Source organism: Mastigoproctus giganteus, chromosome 1 (assembly GCF_048544385.1).
Source record: "Mastigoproctus giganteus isolate SK-2022 chromosome 1, ASM4854438v1, whole genome shotgun sequence".
Taxonomy (NCBI): domain Eukaryota; kingdom Metazoa; phylum Arthropoda; class Arachnida; order Uropygi; family Thelyphonidae; genus Mastigoproctus; species Mastigoproctus giganteus.
This window is the reverse complement of record NC_143575.1, coordinates 241,949,106-241,976,282: the sequence shown is the minus strand read 5'-3', so window position 1 is coordinate 241,976,282 and position 27,177 is coordinate 241,949,106. Positions and strand designations below refer to the sequence as shown.

The window sequence follows — 27,177 nt, the reverse complement described above, 5'->3', positions numbered from 1 at the left end:
AAACATATAATACTTAGTAATCTGCATGGGTTAAAGGAGAAGCATGCCAGAAACTTTTCTCTAGAACAGCATTTCCCAAACTGGGGCCTGTAGACCCAGTTTGGGGGTCTGCAAAATGATGGTCGACCATATATATATATTTGATTTGATTTTTAAAGGGGTCCGTGAACTTTTGATTTTTGAAAGGGTACGTAGATCTCAGTAGTTTGGGAACCACTGCTCTAGAAACTGAACATGGGTTTCACCACTTCAAGCCTCCAATAAGCAAAATGGTGGTACTGCACAGGTTGATGAGAGCCATCTACCACATAGTGTTAGTATTAGTGCATATTAGTATTATATTATAACGAAATTTTGTTATAATATAATACTAATATTGTATTATACAAAGGTATTCAATAAAGAATCGCCCTCACCTACTTCCACATATCGCAGAGTCATGATATTTTGTGTGTAGCATCATACATATCTCAGTACTAAAGGTGTAAAATTTCAACCCTGTCTTAATTTGTTTTTCTCTTACAGAGCTGAACGCAAACCGAAGTAGCATCATGAACAAAGTTGAAGCCAGAGCTGTAATCCGGTATCTGTTCTTGAAGGGGAAATCTCCTAAAGAAATCCACGAGGAGATGACTGCTGTGTAGGTGGTCCGCAAGCCCCATCCTATGGCATTGTGAAGCACTGGCATAGACAGTTTAGGTGTGGTCAGACATTGGCAGAATCTGAGCCCATTCCAGGTTGTCCCCATTCAGCCATTGATAACAGCACAATTAGAAAAGTGGAGTTGTTAATCGTGGAAGATCGCTAGATATCTGTGCGTGAATTGTCCCAGGAGATGAAGATTAGTGTGGGCTCTGTTGAAACAGTCCTTCATGACCAACTCCATTTACAGAAATTGAGTGCAAGATGGATTCCCCGCTTATTGACGGGTTTCCAGAAGGCTGATCGACAACAGAAATCACAAGAGTTGTTAGGCATGTGTCAAAAAAATGAGGAAGACTTTTTCTCTTGTCTAATCACTCAGGATGAAAGTTGGATACACCATTTAAACCCTGAAAGTAAAAAGCAGTCCATGGAATGGTTCCCCACCCCTCAAGAAGGCAAAGGTCCAAGTGCCAGCAGGAAAGGTCTTGTTGACAGTGTTTTGGGATTAGAAAGGCGTAATGACTGATTACCTGCCAAAAGATAGAACAATTACAGGTGCCTATTATGCCAATTTACTCACAAAATTACGGGAGAAAATCAAACCGTAGGCGTGGCATGCTGTCCAAAGGTGTGAAAATGCTTCAAGACAATGCCCAGTTCGCACTTCTGAAATTGCAACAACGCAAGAGGCCATGTGTGGATATGAAATACTGCCCCATCCAGCCTACTCACCCGATCTGGCACCATCGGACTTCTTCTTGTTTCCTTCCCTCAAATCATTTCTCCGGTGGACCCACTTCCCTGATGATGAGACACTAATTTCTGCAACAGAGTCATGGTTCAAAGACCAACCTCACCACTTCTACAAAAACAGTATCCGTAGCTTCATCCATCGATGGTAAAAATGTGTAAATCTGCACGGTGGCTATGTAGAGGACTAAATCCTGTGACAAGAATCAACAGGCTAGCACCTCTGCAAGCTAGGTCAGGGCAATTCTTTATTGAACCACCCTCGTAAGTGATATTAGTGTTAATAGTGGTACTGGTTTATTAGTTCTAGTAGTACCGTTCATTGGTTGAGGGAGAAGGGAGGGGATGCCAGAAACTATATGCTGGCCATTCCAGGTTGTCTGAGAAAGACAACTTTGGCGACCACTTGCTCTAGAGCAGTGGTCGCCAAAGTGGTCGATATCAACCCCCAGGGGTCGATATAACATTGTTAGGGGTCGATAGAAAAATATAAGACATCATTGTACGGGTAATGTTTAATTCGGTTAACTTGGATTACCTCCATCCTGAATGACAATGCAATTAAGAGTGAACCATGGGAACAGTGACATGAATAGGACCTGTAAGATGGAGCAAGGTCATGAAAATAGTTATGGAGGACAAAATGACGTATTTACCAATAAACAGATGTCGGTGGTTCCCACCCAGCCGGAGCGAGATTGCAACACATGCTTATTTACTTATACTTACACGTATTCGATCCCAGTCTCATTTTTGCGCCTCAACATACAAGTGAGTGTTAATGTTCTAAAATTCATCAACATACATATAATTCAATCGTTATTCATTCACAAACTAAACTTCTCTATGTTGAAGAGTTGAGCAGGGCTGGTAGTTTTGTACATCCTATAGAAATAGGTGAGTAGGTGTATTATTTAGACTTTTGCTTACTGACTTCAATTTTAATTATTTTGTTACAACCCCAGTAACCACAATGGCAGCTTCAGATTCTAAAATGAGCAGACAATATTCGTTAGTATATTTGAAACTTGGGTTTATTGCTTCATTAACAAACGAAACGAGGCCTATGTGTCTTCTTTGTGAAAAAACCTTTAGTAACGATGAAATGAAACCAGCAAAAATGAAAGCTCATCTTCAAAGACTCCATCCCAATAAGAAAGATAAAGATTTTGACTTTTTTAAAGAACTGAAAGAGAAATACACACATCGACCAACTATAAAATCATTTATGAAAGCACCTGCCGAAGCTGACAATAAACAAGGATTAACAGCCTCCTACAATATTTTTTTTAATATAGCAAAAAAAAAAAGGAAAACCATATACAATTGCAGAGGACATTGTTATACCCGCAATCAAAGAAGTAATTGCAACCATAATGAAAAAAGATTCTGGCCCTGTTTTAAAATGCTTATCATTGAGTGTGAATACCATGAAAAGGCGTATTGGTGAAATGGCTGAAGATGTAGAAAAAAACTGTAGTATCAGAACTCAAAAATAGTAAGTTCTCCATCCAACTTGATGAATCTACATTCGATAGTTCTTCTATTCTTATGGCTTATGTAAGATATTATAGTAAAACCAAACATCAAATTATTGATGAATTTTTATTTGCAAAATATCTTGAAAGTGATGGAACGGGGTTGACAATTTTTCAGCGATTGGAGGAATATTTAAAGAAGTATGATATTCCATTTACTAATATAACAGCAGTAGCCACAGATGTGCACCTGCAATGTGGGCCGTTATCGAGGTTTCGCTGCCTTTCTGAAAGAAAAAGTTCAAAGTGTACGTACTATTCACTGTATGTTGCACCGAAACCATTTGGTGGCAAAAACTCTCAGTGACGAACTGCATGATACCCTAAGAATGTGTATTAAATCTGTTAATCAAATTAGAGCTCATCCTCTTAAATCGTGATTGTTTGCCAAATTTTAAAAAAATGACAAAGTATCAAACCAATTACTCTTGCATACTGAAGTAAGATGGTTGTCTAGAGGTGCAAGTCTACAAAGATTTGTTGAGTTGTTCGACTCAAACCTAGAGTTTCTTACAGATGTTAATTTGTTTTTGAGTGATGAACTGAAGAGAAATAAGAATCATATTTTCTACTTGGCGGACTTATTTTCAAAATTTAATGACGTACAGACCCGTCTACAAGGTAAAGATGTCACGATTATTCAAGCTCGGACAATTCTTTTAGGCTTCCAAGCTAAATTAGCCTTATTTAAATCATCATTGTTATGAAAAAATTTTCAGTACTTTTCGAATCTATGGCAATTGGAAGTAAAAGACGAAGACTTAGAAATATACACAAAACATCTTCGAAATTTGAGCGATGATTTTAAATTGCGCTTTGCAGATTTTGAAAACATGCACATTCCAGATTGGATCATCACACCATTTTCTGCAGATATTGAAAATATCGAATGTAACTTACAAGATGAACTTATTAAATTGTCAGTTGAACTTGAAGCTAAGACGCTTTTTTAAAAATAGGACTTTAAGTTACTTTTGGATGAATATGAATCGTCCAAAAGTAACTTAAATGGTAACTTACTTTTGGATATGTTGTACAACAATATCCAAAACTTTCTAAAGTGGTACTCCCCTTTTTTGCTTGCATTTCCAAGCTCATACATGGTTGAAGTTGGTTTCAGCCATGTTAATTCCATTTTAACAAAACAAAGAAATAAGCTAGATATAGAATTTTGTGGCAATTTAAGGCTGAAACTTACTAATTTTGAACCCAACATTGCTAATCTTGTCAAGAGTCATGAAGGACACTCTTCACATTGACAACGTTAGTAAATTGTATACTAAGTTAAGAAAAGTCTTATTTTCATATATATAAGGAAGATTGTATTATTGTTATTTTGTTATCTAAATTAAATTTTATATTAAGTAATGTTAAGAAGGACGTAAAAAACAAAAACGTATCCCTTTGACGTTAAGCCAATATAATAATATATACTATATTATATATACAATAAACACTGTAACTATAAAATAAACAATCTAAAAACTCACATAAGCGTCTTTTTTTTTGCTTGTCCTATTATAATTACGTAACAGTAAAATAGAGGGGGTCGATAAAAAGTCAAGAAACTCTTGAAGGGGTTGATGGTCAAAGAAGTTTGACGACCCCTGCTCTAGAGACTACACATGGATTTCACCGCTTCAAGCCTCCAATAAGCAAAGCCGTGGTATTACACCGGTTGATGAGAGAGCTGTTGTTGTTGTTGTTTGGTTTTTAGGAGCATTGGCAACCAAGGCCATATTGCTCTGGGATATGCGGTGGTCATTCCCTGACCTTTCCGCATCCTTCGTATTTGGTGGTGACGGGCTCGAACCCCGGTCTAATCAAGAAGCGTGTGCTACGCACTGCTGCTCCTTCCCACCTGGCTACAGAGGCGCCTCTATTTAGCCTGGAGTACACGGCTTGAAGGAGAGGGGAAAGCGAACCGATATCATAACTAAACTCACTTCTTTGGAAGTTTGTTCCAGCAATCAACCACCCACTGGTGGTTGATTGCTGGAACAAACATTTGGAATGAGTGGATGAGTGAAATAAGGGGTTTTTTTTTTTTTTTTTTTGGCTGATGCTATATAAGCTTGCTTTCTTGCATCATGTGCCTTTGCTAATGCTAATGCTTTAATTTTTTTTTGATAATTATCAGTATTTCGAAATATTATTATCAAAATAATCTGGGGGCCCCATCAACATTAAATATTAAGTGACAGAAGAACACCGAGATATTTATCAATATTTAACATTCTTACACTTGTTTTTTTATGTTTCTTACACTTGTTCATTTAGGTTTCTGTTAAAATCAAAAACTGCTGGATTAGTCTGCTGCACCTCAGTTCTGCATGGTTGATCAGATCGTGGCTACCTTCTCCCTGCTACTGTACTGCCTTAAGCATAAGGGTGCCAGTGGCACTGGTTACACACAAAGCAGTCTTTATTTTTTAATTTAACTCAACTATTTAAGGAAGAACTACACAAAGTTTCATCAAAATCGGTAAAACTATTTTTGGGAAAAAAAAAAAAATGTAATTTTCAAATTAATCTTCAAGTTCACTGAACTTGGCAGGTAAAAAGTTCAGTTTCCAATAAAAATCACTTAAATATTAGTGAAAAACAGCAATTAGTTTTTGAAACAGTGATTTTGGGGGCACCCCTCTGCTCGGGGCCCTAGGCAGATGTCTTTTTTGCCTATAGGATAACATGCCACTGCTGTTCCCATCATATTAAGATCGTTATTTTGGGAAGGTGTCATTCTTGAACTTTCCTTTTATTCTTAAAAATTTTTACGTTTTCTTGAATCCATGCGCTCTTTATACACGTATTTACTCTTTAATGTTGTACTTAACTAGTTTGCTATTTTCTAAATATTTCTGAAACGTAAATAGTTAACGGAAATAGAAACTAACGTCAAAAATGGAACATAACAGATATTACATAAAAATGAAATTATATAATAACAGAAATTTTTTAAGCACTCCACAGATATCTGCAAATTGGCCTAAGCTTTAACTTCACGAATAATTTTTTTATTCCTAAATGTCCATATATTTCATATAAATTTAAATTTTCTCATATTCCGCATTGTTTTTCCCAACTGCATCAACACTACTCTGTGATGGGGAAGTATCACAGAAACCTTCAAATACGAAGAAAGTATTTCTGGGAAGTGGACTATACTGTTTCCATGGCGGTTGGTTAGTTAGCAGCTTTTTTTTTTTTTTTTCCATGTTGCATTATAGGCCACAATATTCTGAGTGCAGATTTGCCATCATTAAAATTATAAATGAAATTATTCTTGTTTTGGAGATCAATGACAATCTTATATTTACTATCTGAAACTAAGAATAAACATTAATAATTAAATTGAAAGAGCCTAAAAATTTCTAAATAATAAAACTTAAATTATTCCAACAAATTCAGTGCACTAACTGTAAGTTTAAGGACTCCTTATGCAAAACACCACTCCTTAAAATAGCACAACTTAATTTCATATCTACACCTCTTCCACACACCAAGTGGATTCATCAAGAGGTGAGTGCTAGAAATTAAGTGGTGCTACTTTAATATACTTATTTGGTGTACTATTAATTAGATAATTATTTAGGTGTAAATGTACAGCGAACATCACACAACACTGACTTTGTACCTCATGTTGCATAAGGTGATACATGCATAAGCTTAGCAATATCAACTAATTTCTGTAATATTTATATTCTTCAGGATTTTTACTATATTCATTGGAATAGCTTGTCGTAATCTATGGAGCATTTCCAAATGACCTTACAGGTTGTAAATTGGATTTATATCTAGAAACTGTTAGAAAAGGCCCTTCAACATCTCTGCACTATCTTCACCCTGTGTGCAGTGACATTGTCTTCCTGGAATATTCCATTACTTCTTGGACATAATGTCAACTTGGTTATTTTTCTCTATAACAGGATTGATCCTGTTATAGAGAAAAATAACCAAGGTTGTAAAAATTTGTGGGGATTCCAAATTTCAAGTTTATTTCTGTATATTTAGGGTCTTAATTGACATTTTTAGGGTGAGGTTTGCAAATGCAACAAGTAATAAAACTTTAAGGACATATTGTAATAGGATGTTTTCTTTTTTGTCTATACTCAACTCATAAGGGACCAGAGAAGTTTCACCAAACTGCTTTACCACACCACATAAACCAGCACAACAGTTAATGAGCCGTGTATTTTTTGTGGCAGGGTACGGGCTCGAACTAAGCTACAGCAAAAGATTAGCATAAGCAATTTGATTAAATTCCAAAGAGTTCCACTATAAGTGAGAGATCTAAACAGATTTCATTATCATTTAAGTGATTTTTCAATGTTTGTACACGATAAGCCAGTAATTAAATTGGTAAGATTTATGCTATGTGTATTAATGAATTTTATAGGATAATTTGAAAATGTTCACAAAAAAGTGAATGGATTATATTGCAAAATTTCTGCTATCACAATAATTATCCTCAAATATAAAAAGGTTATTTCTTTATTCTTTTCTTCCTCCCCACTCTCTTCTATTCTCCCAATCTCTGTCCGCTAGTCCTCTTCTATTCATAGCTGTTTTCACACCCTCTATCTACATCCGTCTTGGTCTTTCTCTCTTTTTCTTTCTCCATGGCATCCATTCCACGGCTCTTCTGGGCAGTCTGTCGTCATCCATTCTCTTTACATGGCCAAACCACTCCAATCTTTTTTCCTCTATTTCATTAATGATGGTTTTTTTGAACATTCATTATATTCCTTATCACGTCATTTCTAACTTTTTCCGTCCTAGACTTTCTTGCTTCACCAAAAATCCATAGTTTATTTTTTTGTCTTTCAAGTCCAATTCTCACATCCATATAATAAAATACTTTGTAATATTGCACTATATATTTTATGTTTATTTAGTTTTAGTGCAAAAAAGAGTCACTAGCTATCCAATATAGTGTGACAGAATTACTATTTTCTCATATTAATTCCCCCACAAAGACTGACTTCACTGCTAAGTAGTTTGAAATATCTGTTTTTCCTAGTGACTTCAGTCATATGGGGGTCGAGGGGGAGATGAGTTCACTCGCCAAAACTCTTTACAGATGAATTCCATTCATCATTCTGATGATGAGAATTTGTGTTACAATTTTTTTGAACATCAATGCATTACAAAAAATTGTCCAACCAATATAGAGTGTATCATGCTAAACCTTAAATTAGTACATAGAACATTTTAACACATCAATAGTAACCACAAAGTAAACAACCTCTCTTTGCTAAATGCAGTTTAGCAAAGATTTTAACAACAACAACAAAAAAAAGTTGAGTAGTGACTAGATAGGCTGAAAAAAACTGACTGATATCCCAGATTGCAGAAGATTCCCAGGAATACTACCATATTCCAAATTACCAAATTCAAATGCATTACTGCAATATATCTATTATCTAAGTTTATTGCAATATCAACATGGGGTTCTTTAAAATTAAAAAAATAATAATAATTATAATTATAAATAAATAAATAAAATAAAACAATATTTATAGTATTCTTATTCCCACAAGGGACTACCTAATTCCACCTTGAATTAAGACAAATGCACTTCCTCTGCCACATTAGGAAGCAACTTATTCCTGTATTTGACAACACATTCAAAAACCCATAAGTGAACTTCACTGAGATCTGTATTCCCTGATATTGTATATTTGTTTCTCATCTCACCTATGAGGGAGAACACACCTACCTTATTCAGCACCTTATACATTTCAACCAGATTTCATCTTAGACATCTAATTGTCAAACTTTGCAGCCCATATCTTCTAAGCCGGTCTTCATATGTGCATCAATTTGCACTCGTTACTAATCTGGGTGCCCTTCTTTGAACCCTCTCCAAAACCAATATCTTTTTTTTTTTTTTTTTTTTTTTTTTTTTTAGGTGCAGCCTCCACACCTGAATACAATATTCTCAATGCAGTCTAACCATCATCTTATATAGAGGGATAATTACATCCTTCTCCCTAATGGCAATAGTCCTTTAAATCAAGGACAGGATACCATGTGCCTTCCTGTCTGTTTACACTAAATGGAAAATTTAATATCAGATTGAAATGTAACAGCTAAGATTTTTTTTGCCTTGAACTAGTCTTAGATCCTCTTCTACTAGGTTATACATTCCTCCAGTATTCTTCCAGTGTTTCAGTTCTTTAAACGTATAACCTTACATTTACAAGAATTAAACGTTAGTTGCCATTTTTTGGACCCAATCTAACTCTTTTTGAAGCATCATGGCCTGACTTGGGTTGTTAAGCATTCTTTCCACCTTCCAATCACTGGTAGACTGATAGTTTCCCTTGAATACTTTGACATCATTTATGAAAATTATAAATAAAAGGGGAACCTCTCTTATTACACTAGTCAACTCTGACAACTGATCACGACGCCCACCTGTCTCCTATCTTTTTGCCAGTTTTCTAGCTTGTAATCCAGCATAGGAGCTTACCAGCAAATCTAACTTCTTCCAGTTTATATAACAGACTTCCATGAGATAAAGTATCAAGGCTTACTAAAGTCTAGATATACAGTATATAATGGCAAAACTGTTACGTGCATCCAACTGTTTAATGACTACCATTCCATGGTAGTCATTATCATTCTTGTCAATACTGTCCTTAATTGCATCCTTAACTACAGACTCCATCTTCTCTACCACAGAAGTTAAACTTAATGGCATAATTATAGTTACTCAAAGCCTCTTTAGAACGTTTGTGGATTGGGGAGATATTAAGCATTTCACTAGTCTAAGGGGATCTTTCCCGAGTCTACTGATGCCCTCATTAACATTCCGAATTGTTTGGTACATTCACATGCAGATTTTTTAATTATATGTGAATATCATTAAGATCTGGAGCTTTTCCTTTCTCAACAGCTTTTCTAACAACCCCAGGGGCTCACAGCTGGTGAGTATGGGCTTGGCACACCCAGGGTCCTGAGCTGGATATTATCATTCTTCTCTTTCTTGGTGATTCCCTTCTACTTCTGACTCTTTCTCTCTGGGTAACTCAGGGTTTTTTTTTTTTTTTTTTTTTGGCTGGTGCAGCACAAGCCTCTTGCACCACATAGCTAATGATAATAATAACAATAATAAATGTTTATCTGCTTATTTTACAGAAATCTGAATCCTTAGCATTTCCCCAATTAATACTGTTCAAAGTGTAGCCAAAAAAAAAAAAAAAAACACAAATACATTCTTTACATTACTACCATGCTTGTATTTCTGCTATGCATTATGTTATAAAACAAATTTCCAAATGTTCAGATCATTTGTAATTATCCCGCAGATAAAAATCATTGCCATAGGAAACTGGACATTATAATCAAAAACTTAGTATAACTTCTATAACTTACTAATAAAATAATTTAGTTCCTGCTATTTCTTTCAGCTTGCTTTCAGTTCCTCCTTTCTTTCAGCTTTCCAAAAATATATCCCATGTAAAATGAATGAGTGAACAAACCACATATTAAAAGGATTGTAAAAACTGACCCACAGAGGTTGTATCAAGATTAGTCAGCAGATAACCCCCATCCCCACTCTTTCTCCTCCTCACATACAAATGTATAAACCACATATTAACACTCCTTTAGAGCAATATGTAAATTATTTATTGGCATTAGTAGTGCAAATTATGCAAGAAAGCAAGCTTATACATTATCAGCAAAAAAAAAAAAAAAAAAAAAAAACAATACTTCCCATTTCACTTATTCACTCCCTCCAATAGTTTGTCTAGTTATTAAATTAAGATCACTGCAGTGCAATTCCATCAAAAGAATTTCTGCCCCTGTGTAACAGCATTTAAGCTAAAAGTGTAATTCTTAATACTGCATCAAGAATGAAGGTAACTTACCAGACTGCAGAAGAGTTCTCTGAGCACTGTTGGTATAAGGAAAAATATTCTGCACTGCTTGCATATTCTTTAATTCCAGTTTATGAAGGTATTGAAGAATTGCTTGACAGGTTTCAAACCACCATCTAGAATAAAGTTCAGAAGTAACATACCATATATGAACGTATATAATTATATGAACAAATAAATTTTAAATGAAAGCAGTAAGACCACAAATGAAACATTTATTTTCTTGAATAAATACCACAAATACCACATAATATCTCTCAAACACCTGATTCTTTTTTACCTTTTCTGCTGTTTGTACTTACTGATGTCCACTCATAATCTAATGAGACAGTAGTACCATTGGCACAGTTGTCAGGATAATGATGATAACAATACCTACCTTCAAATAAATTACATACTTCTCTTTTTAATAGGGGTTTCTGAAAACTATCAATACCAAAACAAGTTAGTAATAATACACACTGCATTACATTTCAGGTATGTTCAATTATCAAATAGCATACCTCAAGGATTAAAAATTGCTATACTGCTCAAAAAATGTTTACCAAAACTCATTACATGATTGGTAGCTCTGAGGCAAGATTTAAACAGCAGTTATTTTTATTTATTTATTTTTTTTTGTGGGGGAACAGGTGTATGTGGATTAACCTACTGGCATGACATTTCAAGATATGTATCATTGGCATTATACACTCCAAGGTCCACAAGAAAATTCTAAGTGCTGAAATTCTGAAAAGGATTAGAACTACTGTTGCAGATTTATCACAACATTTCTGGGAAACTTGGGGGGGGGGAAGATTATGAAGTCAGAATCAATCCTAAAACCTCCACAGGGATCTAAAACTTTAATTAAATTTTAGTTTCTATCCAACTGCTTAAAAGGCTTTTAAAAAAGCTGGTCCCAGTATAAAGCATAATAGAATGAAATTCTTGGGAAAAAAAGACTTTTGGCTTTTCAATTTTTTTTTCATTTGGCAGAGGCAACTATATTAAAAACAGAAGCACTGTCCTAGTATTCCCATGGAAATGTATGCTAACAAATTAATTTCTAAAAATTGAAACTTGCAAAGGGTAAAAAATTATTTGCCATCTGAGCATGTGTTGTTATAGAAAATTGTATTTAATAATAAATTTATATCTAGGCCACCTGCTTGTAAATGGCCTAACAATACCTTTTCTGAAAGAAAAATCTGATTAGATGTATTCTGAATATTAGATTAGAAATTAGTAGTACTGTTGTAGTGTGCCAGATTTATATGTTACAGAGCTCAGAGTCTCATTCTAAATGTCATATTTGGATTTATCATGTTAAATCAGTGGCAGGCAACCTTTTTCACCATATGTGCTATTTTAAAAATAAACAAGTTCTCAAGATCATCCTGTCAAATTTTTTAAAAAAAGGTTGTCTACATAAAATATATTCATTTTAAAATTGATTTTTTACTATAGAAAATTACGAGAAAGATATATATATTTAATTTTATACACGAAAACAAAAATAGGCAATAATTAATGAGATTTCTGGCATCAATTTTCTTCAGAAAATTTGTGAAAATCCAGTGTATAGGTTATAATTTAATGCCAAGTGTCTTAATATTGGGAATTGAGTTTCTGACATTACTCCAAAAGACAGACATCTTTTGAAAATTCACAATTTAAATGAATGCCATTCTGAAGTGATGTGATTTCCATTTCAAGTTGAGGTTTACTGATATGAAACTGGTTAACAATTATATCTGAAGAAATTTCCACATCTATATTTTCAAATGGAAATGCAATAAAGCATACAACTGGAACAATTTAATGTAGGTCAGAGAACCGTATGCTGAATTTTTCACTAAGTTTTTCTAGAATTGTAACATGACTCTCAGGAAAATAACTTTTGGAGTTCTATTCTACTTCTTTTAAGTATGAAAAGTGTTTTAACTCATTGGACATATGGTTTGTCTTCTGCAAGTTTAAAACTTTCAATTGAACTTATCATTTGCAAAATGTTTTTTCTTTACCTTGGAGCTCTAAATTTAATTTATTAATTTTTTCTATTAGATCAGTAAGAAATGCAAGGTCTTTCAGCCATTCATCATTTGTAAGTTCATCATAACGCTCATTGTGTTCTTTCATGAAAATAATTTGTGCAAATCTCTGAAATGCTGCAATACTTTCCCTTTACTCAGCCATCTCACTTCAGTATGTAGTAATAAATCTGAATATTCAAATTCAGTCAATTTTTTGAAAAGACGCCTTTTGCAATGCCTTTGCTTGCATAAAACTATTTTCACCACAGTGCTTGTTAATATATAATACAATGATAAGCAATAAAAGAAAGGAAATCTCAACTTTTTGCAAAGTGCTAAAAACCCATTATTCACACCAGTAAATGCAAGAAATCCGCCGCTTGTAATACTGACCAACTTATGCAAAAGTAAAGGTCCACACCTCGAGTGCGCCTTTGCAAGGTTATTACTTTTAAAAGTTCCTCTTTAACAGTAAAATTACTAAAAGCCACCTGGACAATGATCGCAATTGATTCATCACACTGTAGTGAATAATAAGAGGAAGAATCGAGATTGGCACTCAGTTGTAAAATTATATCACTTACTGTGAAACAGTTCTAGCTGACAACTGCATTAAGTTGACCAAAATTATGTCCTCTTTATTATCAAAATCTTCAAACAATATATTAGCAGCTTCCAAAAATGCTTCCTCTATAAATGAACAGTCTTCAAATGTGTTTTTTTTTTTAATTGTGAGCATTTGGCTTATTTGATAAGAAGCAGTAGTAGATGCTCTGCTTTTATCAACTTGTTTTTTAAACATTGTTTGTTAACCTCTCAATTGTTTTTAAGTGTTTGCATCTTCTTATTCCTAAGTTCACTTGGAAAGAGAAACTGATTACTACTTGCAGGATATTTACTTTTGAAATGTGTTTCAAACTTACCTCATTTACATATTGCTACATTTCAGTAGCAAATTAAGAACACATACTTGCCATTCACATTTATAAAGAAAAACTCCTGTTCCCATTCGGTATGAAAATGATAGTTCTTTGCTTTCTTAGCTAGACACTTTTCAGTGAAACCAGCACTCATTATTGAGTTTAGATTTTTTGCTAAAAAATTTGCATTAGCACATTAATAGTGACATATGATGCAAGAAAGCAAACTTATACAGCATCAGGGAAAAAAAAAAAAAAAAAAACCCTTCCCATTTCACCTATTCATTCACTCGAAACATTTGCCCAGTTCTTCTTTGAGGTTATTTAAGCTATCAACTTCCACAACAACAGATGGAAGTCTGTTCCAGGAACAAACAGTAAAAGAATGCGAAATAAACTTAAAGATTTATTAGCACCCATGGGCCATAGTTTGGAGATCCTTGTATTAACATACATACAAAAACAAATTTTGTTATACCTGCTTGAAGTCAGTTAATTATTTAGAAGGGAGCAGTAGCACATTCAGGTTTTTAATTATACCAAACTTTTTTTTAAACTTTATTATAGCCAGCATGAGCATGAGGATGTTGTTGCCATGTTCATTGGAAGTAGCCCATGGAATTGGTATAGGGATTTCTTGACAGCATGTATTGATAATGAAACTAACTCTAAAAAGTAACAACAGAAGGATGTTAGGAAGTGCAACTCCCATAAGGTCAATGGTAATATGTTGACACTACTGCGCTCTAGCGGCCATTGGGAAACGAAAGGCAATAGGAAATGTATGTTATGCCAAATCAGTGAAATGGACACCTTTTAGGACTGTTTATTTTTTAATACCTTATCACAAATCTTTGATGTTTCCCAGCTTTCGTGGACTGATTGGTTCGTTTGTAATTTCTTGGTATAATACAACTACAATCGACTGACTGCCAGCCCCTGTTTTAAATGATGCTAGGACTTTCACATAAAGATTTAGGCAATGATGTTTCAAAAATAATATATGGCAGATTATTAATGAACACCACTATGCACTTTCAATAACTCTATTCAACATAATATATGCTATGCAAACACATTCGACAAAGAGATCCCAATACTTCTGCAAATGTTCCAACAATTTTTTTATCTTTGATTTTTTTTTAAATCTAATTTGTACACATGTAATTTACTGTTTAAGTTATTTTTAACTGTTTCCATTTTTAAAGATATTAGGGTTCTGCAAAGATTTAGATTTGTGAAAATATTACACAGTCAAAAAAAAAGTTTGAAAAGAACTGAATAGATTTTAGACTATCATATTCCTAAATGATTTTTTTTGTAGTGTTTTTTTTTATTTTTGATTCACAAAATTAATAGATTCACACAAGAGTAAATATTATGACCGATTCCATTGTTTTCATGAACATGTCAAACAAAGTGTATAATGTTTACAATAAAATATCTATATAATTAGACTACTTTCATTTATACTTTTCGTTTTTGCATTTGAAATGGCCTTATAAATTTCTGTTATCTGAAAGGCTTTGCCAACTGTTTTTCATTATGATGAACAAGTTGCTGAAGACCAAAAACTGCGATTGCAAAACCAATGTTTGCAATTGCATTTCTTCATTAAATTCAAGACACACCTGAATAATCATGGCATGTAGCAGATTTCCTGTGGAACAACTTTTCCTCCAAAATCGCTCAAGCAAATGTTACACTGGTTCACTCAGTTATTGTCAAAAATAGTGCGCAAAAAATCCAACCACATACTTTTTCTGGAATTGATATTTTAAATTTATCCATTCATTACTACAACAATAAAGCAGCTTGGATGGATGGTGAAATTTTTTCTGACTGGTTAACAAAGAAATGCATTCCAACAGTGCATTAGCATTTGAAATCATTTAATCTACCAGAAAAAACAGTTCTACTTTTGGACAATACTCTTAATCAACAAAGTGAGGAAATTTTAAAGTCAAATGATCTATTTCCAACAAATAAAATTTCACATAGTCTGCTTTGTCTCATGTGGAGGCTCTGCTTGATTATGTAGAGCAAGAAGACTTTGTTCTTGCCGACAAAACGATGTTGCATAATTTATGTTCAGCCACTCGTAGGAAGGTCAGTGATGCAAAGAAATAAACTTCTTTACTTTCCATTTTCAATAAATAATAAAATATATGAATATATGTATGTATAGATTTTTTTTAATATTAACATATTAATTTTTTTTATTCATAATTCCTATTTTTTGCTTATTTTTCAGATTATCAAGGAAAATTAATTTCCCGACCTCCCCAATTAATCAGGAGTCTAGTGCTTCCTCTAATACAAGGCTGTGGCACTGATACAAGAGAGCATGCAAGTAAGAAGAAAGGTAATTAGACTGTATATTGTATAAGGAGAGTGAAAAACAATAATTAAAATATGTATAATCAATTTTGATGTCACGAAGCATATGGCCAAAACTAAACAATTAATGAAGTAGACAATTATATTTGATGTAATGAAGTGTATGACCAGAATTAAAAAAGTGTACAAATTTTTTGAATTTTTTGGAGGAAATTTTTTAAGAGGGTCTCATCCAATCAAGCAAGTTCCTTTCCATACGTTGTACATATACATGTACAATGTATGGAAAGGAACGAAGTAGTCGCCATTCAGTGGTAAAGATGGCAAAGAATAGAATGGAAGCACATCTAAGAGTGCCTAAATGAAATTTTTGACAGCAGGATAGTTTCTAACCACTACCCCAAAGTGTATAGCAAACAAATGACATAGCCTTCATTTCAGAAAAATCAACAAACCATTCCCACACTGGAGAAAGTGAATAAAGATGAAATTTTTTTTGTGTCAGAGGAAAAACATTGGAGCATGTTCTTCACAGCCCAATTGTGATACATTATCAATAAACACAGAGGAGACATTGAACATGCTATGGCATGTTCAATGTCTCCTCCTCCAATTTTTGAACACTGCTAAATATAGTTTGTGTTAATGTCTGTTTCTAAACAATATTCTATGTCCTTCACATGAATTTATTTATTTATTTAATTAGCATGTGGCTTATACATGGCTTACATACAATACACAAATATAAAATGACATATAACAAAAATTTAGATTAAGGGGAAAAAAAGTAATTATAAACATATCACTATAAATCCAGGTCCAAATTCTCCACCCATGCTAATGCCTCAGTGTCATCTGCAGAAAATCACACCAGTCACCATGGTAGGGACACAGCTCACAGTCATTTACAATGTGGTCAATTGTCTGTTTAGGAGCACCACAATCACATTGTCGAGAAGGTAGTTTGTTCCATTTAAACAACAGTAAGTCTGCTATCGGCCATGATTCTATTGTAAATTAATGTTTCAAGAAGCAAACTAGTGAGGGCTATAGGTCTATAACTTTCTGGTTTGTCATTTGGTTTTCTTGGTTTTGGCATTGAAATTATTGACTTCTTAAATTCTTTTGGCAGATTTGCAGTCTGGTTTGATTTGATTTGGGGTTTATTGGCGCAAAAACAACTAAGGTTATACTGCGCCAGGAAACGATTAAAATAACAATAAAGATAAATTCTGGTAACCTTTAAAAAGGTTACCTCGTCAAATTGTTATTTATATATATATATATATATATATATATATATATAAGGCAGTATAAGTTTAAAAATAAATGATCCAATTTATATATGTGTGTATATATTAATAGCTTGTAAAAACTTAAAACTGCTGACACGTGGTCATTGTCTGATAAAATCTGACTGAGTGTATAAGGCTCAGTTGGATGAGTAAAAGCGGTAAAATATATATTGAGAACATGGGTAAAATTAACGCAATCTATTAAAATATGCTTTAAAGTTAAAACGGTGTCGCAAGACTCGCACATAGGAGGGTCATCCGCCCTCAGCAGAAAAGAATGTGTCAGATGACTGTGTCCTATGCGGAGTCGAGCAAGAACAACTTCCTCGCTCCGATTCCTGCGCAGACTAGACTGCCATGTTTCTATTACAGGCTTTATTTGGTATAATTTATTTGTCCTCTGTATGTGCCATAGTTCTTGCCATTGGGAATATATCTTGTTGCGTATTATTTGCCTGTAGTCTGTATAGGGGACTGACAGGCAACGATTATGAGTGGGTGTTGCTGATTTGGCTGCAGTGTCAGCCAAATCATTTCCCTTTATCCCAATGTGGCTAGGAATCCAGCAGAAGCGGATATCAAACTTGTATTCATGAAGAGAATGTATCTTCTGCTGAACCCGACAAAGAACTGTATGAGAATTGTGTCTCAGAGATAATAAAGCCTGTAATACACTCAAAGAGTCAGAATATATTATTGACCTTTGGAATTGACAAGTTCGAATGTGATCCAAGGCTAGCTCTATAGCATACAGCTCTGCAGTGTATATACTGGATTCAGGAGGAATCTGCTGAGATATTATAGTGTCCAGAAAGACAGCAGCAGATCCTACGCACGATTCAGACTTCGAGCCGTCTGTGTAAATGGGCAGGAAGTCTGAGTGCTCAGCTTGGTGTGCAGAGTAGAGTTGCTGGTAGACAGATGATGAGGTCTCAGGCTTTACCCATTTCTTAAGGGAAAAGTCGCACGGTGGGGGATGAGCATGCCAGGGTGGAAGAATTTCTTTTGGTGTTTGTGCAACCTTGTCTACCTTGATGTTAAACTCTCTGAGTAGCTCTTGGACACGAATACCAAAAGGTCGGTTGGCAGTCTTACGGGTATTGTACGAGTTTTCCCAACGTGGCTCAAAAACGGATGTCCACGTAGGATGGTCTGGCAGGGATTTCAACTTTAAGGCATAGTTTAAAGACAACTGCTTACATCGAAGGGATAACGATGGTTCGTTTGCTTCGACGTATAAGCTCTGGACAGGAGATGTGCGATATGCTCCAGTAGCGATACGGATGGCCTGATGATGGACAGGGTCAAGCCATTGAAGGACACTATCTCTGGCTGAGGAGTATACCTGGGCCCCATAGTCTAATTTGGATCGTACAAGTGCACGGTAAAGCTGTAGTAGGGTACATCGATCTGCTCCCCAACACGTGGAGGAGAGAAGCGGAGAATATTTAGTCCCCTCATGCATTTTGTACGAAGTTGACGAATATGTTCGAGAAAAGTCAACTTTTTATCAAACACAAGTCCCAACAATTTTGTGTCTGACACTACTGGAATAACATTTTGTCCGAGCCTTAATTCAGGTTCAGGATGAAGATTACGCTTGCGACAAAAGTGTATGCAAACGATCTTCTCCAGCGAGAACCTGAAGCCATTAGCAAGTGCCCAGGAATTAAGGCGATCAATGGCTTTCTGCAGTTGTCTTTCAATAACCCTCATGTTGCATGACTGACAAAATATGCTAAAGTCATCAACATAGAGGGCACAGTTTACAGTTGGAGGAAGCTGTTCTGTGATGGAATTGACTTTGATGGCAAAAAGCGTGACACTTAATACTGATCCTTGTGGTACTCCCTCCTCTTGGCTGAAGGAACGAGAGAGTGAGGATCCCACACGAACTTGGAAAGATCGATTGGCTAAAAAGTTTTTAATAAAAATGGGGAGTTGCCCTCTAAGACCAAGGCTATGCAGATCTTTTAAGATGCCAAATTTCCAAGTTGTGTCATACGCTTTCTCCATGTCAAAGAATACCGACACCAAGTGTTCGCGTTTTAGGAAAGCATCCCGGATGGATGTTTCCAATCTAATAAGATGGTCCAAAGTGGACCGGTTCCTTCGGAAGCCGCACTGGATGTTGGAGAGAAGGTCATTTGATTCTAGATACCATATTAACGAGAATTAACCATTCTCTCCAGGATTTTGCACAGACAGCTAGTCAGAGCAATAGGACGATAATTGGTTGTTACTTTTGGATCCTTTCCTGGCTTAGGAAAGGCAAGAACGATTGCCTTTCGCCAGGAGTCCGGAAACTGCCCTTCAATAAAGATTCTGTTATATGGAATTGTTATATGAAAGGAGCAGACAATCCATCCAGAGATGTTAGAGAATGTTTCCCCAAGAGCATTGGCTATTGCAGTTGGGTCTGCAATAGTGCATCCATTATAATCTAGGATTGAAGAAGGGTGGGATGTATATTTTCCCTTCATTTTCTGGATTTTATCCCAGACTACCTTAGAGTTGGTAGACTGGTTAATAGATGATGTAAAACAGATCCACGATTCCTTTTGACTCTGACGACGGATGTAGCGTGCTTTGGCTCGTGCACGTTTGAAGGCTATAAGGTTGTTCGTGGTAGGATATCGGCGAAATATCCCCCACGCTTTGTTTTGGGCCTTTTTTGCTGTTGTGCATTCTGAATTCCACCAAGGTTTGGAAAATGGTGGAAACCGGGCAGATGTTTTTGGGACAGCATTCGCAGCTGCTTGGACAATGATTTCTGTGATGTACTTTACTGCGTCATTGATAGGCTCCCGACTGACTGTACTGAGGTCAAAATTTGCCTGATATTGGCAGGCATTCCAGTCACCCTGATCAAACTTCCACCGGGGTAACCTAAAAGGAAGACATGGGCTACCACTGTGTAACAAGGTTATCACAGGGAAGTGATCACTTCCGTATGGATTCTTCTCCACTTCCCAAGTGAGTGAAGGGAGTAGAGAAGGGAAGCAGATAGAGAGATCAATGGCAGAAAAAGTACAGGTAGGCATGTGGAAAAAGGTGTTTGTTCCAGTATTTAGAAGGGAAAGGTCATTGTCATTGAGCATACGCTCTATGACTCGTCCCCTTCCGTTGATGTTAGCACTACCCCACAGGGTGGTATGTCCATTCATATCCCCGAGAAGTAAGTAAGGGGGAGGCAACTGCGTTACCAGATCATCAAGGTCTTCCTGGGGGGATGTCAGTCCCAGGTGGCAAATAAAGAGAGCAAACTGTTAATATAAATCCCACTGAAAGGCGAATTGCAACAGCTTCCATGCTAGTTGTAATTAGCAAGGGCTGAACTTGGGTCTGATTGCCGACAAGGATAGACACTCCTCCATGAGCAGAGCCATCCGCAATTCTATCCTTTCGAAAAATTGTGATGTTGTGCATGGTGGGATCGTCATTTGCCTTTAGATATGTCTCCTGCAAGCAAAAGCAAACTGGCTCGTGCTTTTGCAGGAGGGCCTTGATGTCATCAATATTTCGCCGGAATCCACGACAATTCCATTGTAGGAATTTAGCCATTATTTTGGCTTGGTGGGTCCATCAGGCGGCTTCCGAGGTGCTGAGTGCTTACTTTTATCAGTCTTGGGTTTATCTTTTTTGGGGAAGAATGGACGCTGTCCCGTGTCCATTTCTTCCTCTGCAAAGAGTTCCAAGACTGAATCTTCGGGTAGCTCCTTCTGCTCGACATCCATGTTTTCTTGATTACTAGGGGGGACTTCCCCTTTCTTATTCTTTTCTTTCATAATTACCTTTGTTACTTGTGGAGCATTAGGAGGTACTGATATAGGAGTGGCAGCTGATTGGTTTTTCTGTGCAGGTTTTTGAGAACTTAAGAGATAACGCACGATGAGAGTGAAAGACTCCTTTGGAGGAATGGTCATGTCCGTCTGAGTTACGACGGAACATCTCCCTGCTACCTTCTGGGCGTAGGTAGGTTTGTTGATATTCAGGGGTTTCACCGATTTCCTTGCCTCCTGGTATGATATATTTAGCTCTGCCTTCAGCCGTTGAATTTCTTTTTCTTCTTTCCACCTCTGGCATGGTCGTGAGTAGGCCGGATGTTCTCCCTCACAGTTAATACAGGTGGGTTTTGCGGCTGAACATGCTGTTGTTTCGTGGTCCTTTGCACTGCATCGAGCGCATGCAAGGACTCCACGGCAGGCCATTTGAGAATGTCCATACTTCTGGCATTTAAAACACCGTAAAGGGTTCGGAATGTATGGACGCACTGAACAATTGATGTATCCAGCTTTAATCTCATCAGGAGGTTTAGGAGAGTTAAAAGTCAGGATAACGCTCCTGGTTTTAACAATTTTTCCATCCCTTCGCGCAGTAATTCTCTTGACGGCAATAACTCCCTGTGGTTTTAATTAAGAGCAGATTTCCTCCTCGGTTACATCGAGAAGGTCCCACTGCGAAATGACACCTCTCGATGAATTGAGTGTTCTGTGTGGTGTCACTGTTATAGGTATTCCTCCGATTGATGTTGTTCGGAGTAGATGTTCTGATTGCCTGTCATTTTTAGTTTCAATTAAGAGGTCTCCAGAACGGAGCCTCTTAACTGATTTGGGAGAACCTGCTAACCCATCTAACCCTTTTTGAATAAAAAAGGGCGACATTTTACCAATCGGTGTTTCATTGGTAGAATGCATAATTAAGAACCTTGGGACAGGCCCTGATGGTAATTCGGTTCGCTGCCTCTTTTTAGCAATAATGCTATCTGTATCTTTGTCAATAGTTTCAGATAGGGACCGGGTTGGGGCCCCTGAAGAAGTTAGTTTATCAGGATTCAGAGTTTTTATATGGTTCAGTGCCCGGGCTCCCCACCCACCACGGAGCCCAAAGGGACGCCCACTACCCAGCATGCAATAAATGCGCTCGGGAGTGGGACGCCAGGGCTACCCAGACACCATACCCGCACCGCCGCCAGCCTGAATCCTGTCCCTTGGACCATGAGGGTAGGGGCGTGGCATTGACACGGTTGACCCTCGCAGGCGAGCCTACTAGCCGACTGATCCTAGCCGGGCCTTCCAGGACCTCCCGTCTTGTCAAAGCAAGGGCCAAAGTGGTGTATTGAAGCTGGGCCCCTCAACCACCAGGTCGCAGCGCACGGCAAACACGCCGGATTCCATTGACGTAAGCCTGGAACCTGGGCTGTGGGCGTTGGATCCCAGTGATGCTAGTCTGGAAGTCCAGCAGCGTCACTGGGAGGTCCCCTCACCACGTACAGGTGCCCACGTCGAGGGGTTGCAGTCTGGAAAATATGGAGACAGTTTCTTGCATTGTTTTCTCATGTTTATGAGAAACAATGAATGGAGTGGATTCCATCGAATTCTGGAGCTTTTCCAGCCATCAGGTCTTTCAGGGCCTTGTCTGATGTCCTGTATGGTGAAATGGCACACAAGTTTACTCATTTGGGCTAGCTGCCTTTAGAGCTTTCAGCCCACATCTAACTTGTCTGATGTGCACTCTATCGGCTGGAGTTCTTGATGTGGAAACAATATACATGACTAACTGATCAGGAGTGACTTTTGGTTGTTCTTTTCCTGGTGGCGAACTACCTCCCAATTTTCTAAGAAGGGCTCAGGCCTTTTGGCTTGAATTCCCTCAACTTTTTCTGTCCATCTTTGCCTTCGAGTAACATCTAGGCTCACAAGAAGTTCATCAGCGATCTCTGAATCGTTACTTTCTTAAAATTCACTGAAGTGATTCTCATTTTGTGGGCTCCATCTTGGTATGTATTCTTGTTTGGAAACCCCTAGGTATGCTTTTTTTTATAGCTATTGAAATTGTGCAAAATTATTATTTATTCAATGAATAAAATCGTATGATGAATAAAAATCATCCTGTACAAAACTGCATCTGCTTTTGATTGGAAAATTTTCAAAGCCCAGATGTTTTAAAGTAATTAGCCAATTTACATGTAATTATGGAGTCAACATAAGTGCATCCCGCATTTGCAGTCAAAAACTCACTCTCAGTTATTGAGAACAATGCCTTCAGAGAAAAAGGAAAGTTTTGATGATTCAAGATTGTTGTACAAATTATTTGCTGAGAAATGAAAAACCACCTTTTGATACTGGTGAAAGATCAGCCAAGTGAAGCAAAAACACAGGAATCAACCCCAGGGGCTCAACATCTGGTGAGTATGAGCTTGGCACGCCCAGGGTCCTGAGCTGGATATAATCATTCTTCTCTTCCTTGGTGAGTCCCCTCTCCTTCTGACTCTTGTTTGTTTTTCTTTCTTTCTCTCTCTCTCTCTCTCTCTCTCTCTCTCTCTCAGGGTAATTCGGAAATTCTTTTTGGCTGATGCAGCAAAAGCCTCAGGTTTCCTTGTGCCAATGGCTAATGATGATAATTATAAAGTATCTGAATTTGACAAAGTACTTAGCATTACCCATGGAAGCATTTTAACAATGATATGAACATTTGGGAATGTTCAAAGTTTGTGCAAGATAGGTTCCCAGAAACCTTTCTATTCATGGCAAACATTAGAGGATAGAGTCATCTACAGAGAATTTAAAAACCTCGCTATTTCAGGTGACCGGTGATGAAAATTGACTATTTTATAAACCTACGATTACTTCCCTGAATGCTTCAGTGGAACCAACAGCAAATTAGAATTTGCTGTTGGAGGCCCATACTCACCAGATGTTGAGCCCCTGGGGTTGATTCCTGTGTTTTTGGAATTTTTCTTCAGTGATAGCAGTTGTTTCAGAATTTGGTTGCTTCACTTGGCTGATCTTTCACCAGTATCAAAAGGCAGTTTTTCATTTCTCAGCAAATAATTTGTACAACAATCTTGAATCATCAAAACTTTCCTTTTGCAAATGAAACCAACCAGTGGGACCAACAGCAAATTAGAATTTGCTGTTGGTCCCACTGTAGTCTTACGAAAGCAAAAGCCTTTCCCTTTGACGTTGACAGCAGTTATGGCTTTAATTAAATTCCACATTAGTATACTGTGATCACTGCCACCCAGTGGCTCTTTTACCTGCAGATTATTAATGCATGAAGAATCACTGCTGATAACCAGATCATGAGTATTGCTTCCTCTTGTTGCCTCTCTAACATGCTGTTGTAGAAAATAGTCATCTAAGAAATCTACAAGTCTTGCTAGTGTGTGAATGACCAACCCATAAATTCCATTCAACATCTGGAAAGTTAAAATCCTCCATTATAAGACATTCTGATGGTCCACCCTATTTTTCTGTATAGCTGTTTGGACTGATCACAGTCATTAGGCTTATAACACACTCCTAATCTCAATTTTGTTTTCCCGGTGTTTATATAACACGAAACTGACTGAACATTGCACTGGTCACCCATGTTGACTGCCAATGCATCAACAACTAACAAACAACAACAACAACCACCATGTTGACTGGATGCACTACCTTAGATTTAATATGCTTCTTAACATGCTTTCTGATGCTATTGCACTATATTTATACATAGTTCGTATGCTTCTTAACTAAGAGTATAACCTCTCCACCTCTCCTCTCTTGTCTGTCTGTCCTTCTTGTATACACTGTACTCTCCACATTCAAATTCAGCATTCAAAAAAAGACAATGAATGTTGGGTCATGTGGTTTTGCTCCTCCATGACAATGCACATGAGCACAAAGCCTGGGTTGCATAGGCTAAAATTCATGAATGTGGATTTGAACATTTAAACTACCCCTGTGTAGCTGAAATCTGAACCAAAGTATTGGTATCAGTATTAGCCATATAGTGCAAGGAAGCCACAATATTTTGCTGCACCTTCTTCTTCTCTGTGTGCAATCTCCTACTGGAGGTTGGCAACCACAATGGCAAATCTCTCTGTCTCTGGTAGCTCTGAACAGCTGCTCGGTGTTTGGTCCTGTCCAATTATTAATGTTATCAAGCCACAATATGTACATCTTCTCCCAGAAGAAAACCTTTCTTCTTCCTTCCATTCTCCCCTCAATAATTAGCCATGGAATTGCGTATTTGTTGTTCCTCATCAGGTGTTCAAGATACAGTGTTTCTTTTCTTTATTGCTGCACCAGTCAAAAAAAAAAAAAAAAAGGAGATGAGAAAATAGACAAATTATGTGCTTCCCTCCTTGTGTAGAAAACTATCCAGTTGATATTTGAATTTCTTCAAACTGTCAGCCCCAACTACCTGTGCAGGCAACTTATTTCACTAATTAAAAACTAGCTGTTTAAAATAAAACTACATTCTAGTCTAAACCTCTTCCCGTGTAATTTGAATGTATGGCCCCCTAGTTCTTTTTAGCACCCAACAGTAGCAGTGTTTCTCAATCTTTTTACTCTCGTGGCACATTTTCCAAAGAAGAAAAATTTCGCGGCACACCTACGTAGTCATAGAAGAAGAAATTTCTAAATTTCGCGGCACACTTGGAAAATTTTGCGGCACACTAATGTGACGCGGCACACCCTTTGAGAAACACTGGTCTACCATATTGACATTCTATCCCTCTATTGTTATCTCTCAATTTTTTTAATATCTTGGCAGAATCATTCCCCTCTGCATTTCATTTTAAGTATCCAAATTTTCAGGGAAACAGTTCAGATGAGAGCAAGAAATGTATCTTAAAACACACACATCATAGTCTAGTTTTCTGAACTTCTCCAGCATGTCATTCCTAATCATCTCATAATCTGGTTGTTAGTTTCCAAAAAAACATGCATAATACTTTTTTAAAGACAGTCCAAAACACTTCTTTTTCAATTTGGTTCATGGATTCTTCAAATTCAGAGTCCAGCAGCAGCTTGCAGAATTGAGGTCCAACAAAAATTCCTGCTTTGATTTTTCTGTAGTATATAAGCAATGGGAATTTAGTGCAAACATATCTAAAACAATTTCCTTCCTTATTCATAGCTTGGATGATTTCATTACTATGCCATTCATTATACCAACATTTTAAAGCACTGCAGTTTCTTTATACATGACTTAGGAACAGTATTTCAACAAGTTAGCATTAGTAGAAGCATATGACGCAAGAAAGCAAGTTTATATGCATCAGCCAAATAAATAAATTAAAAAAAAAAACCTTCCCATTTCACTCATCCATTCACTCCAAATGTTTGTCTAGTTCTGCCTTGAATTTAAGCTATCAATTTCCACAACGACAGATGGAAGTTTGTTCCATTAATCAACCACCCACTGGCTAAAGGCAAATTTCTACACATCTATTCTACAACTGACTTTCCTCAATTTGAATTTATGTCCCCTCAGGCAATTAATTTGGACAACAGGAAGGATCCCATCAGCATTGAGCTTGGTCAAACCATTCAAGGCCTTATACATCTCAATCAGATCACCTTGCAGGTGCCTAGTCTCTTAAATGTTACTTTGAAGTTACTCAATGTTCATAAAAGAAACAAAAATGCTTCATTCTTACATGATTATCTGATACAAAAGAAAGGTCACCTATCATAGTATCTGAAACCTAAATTTGTTCTTCCATTATTTCCAAAGTATGTTAAATCAAATGTTTACTAGACCAGTGCTACGCAAAGTGTGGACTGTTTGTTACTGGTCCATGACAAATTTTCAATTCGCCGTGGACATTACTGGTCTGCAACGATCCTTCCGTTACCGGTCGAGGCAATTGTATTTTACAAAAGTACTGGTCCACAACGGATTGGAAATAAAAGGAACTAGTCCTTCACCACAAATATTTTGAGAAGCATTGTACTAGACTATTTCAAAAGCTGAAGCACATCTCAAGAAGAAAACAATCCAACCAA

The 27,177-nt window shown here is 36.7% G+C and overlaps 1 protein-coding gene across 3 annotated transcripts in view; it reads right to left on the bottom strand.

The window, feature by feature from the left end:
* LOC150091707 (uncharacterized) overlaps positions 1-27,177 on the bottom strand; it is a 191,953-nt gene that overhangs the window by 147,158 nt on the left and 17,618 nt on the right. For all 3 annotated transcript variants that reach the window (XM_090376518.1, XM_090376511.1, XM_090376502.1), the window contains exon 2: positions 10,814-10,938. In XM_090376518.1, coding sequence (XP_090232644.1) covers positions 10,814-10,877 — 64 coding nt within the window. In that variant the 5' untranslated portion in view covers positions 10,878-10,938. The remainder of the gene's footprint in view (positions 1-10,813; positions 10,939-27,177) is intronic.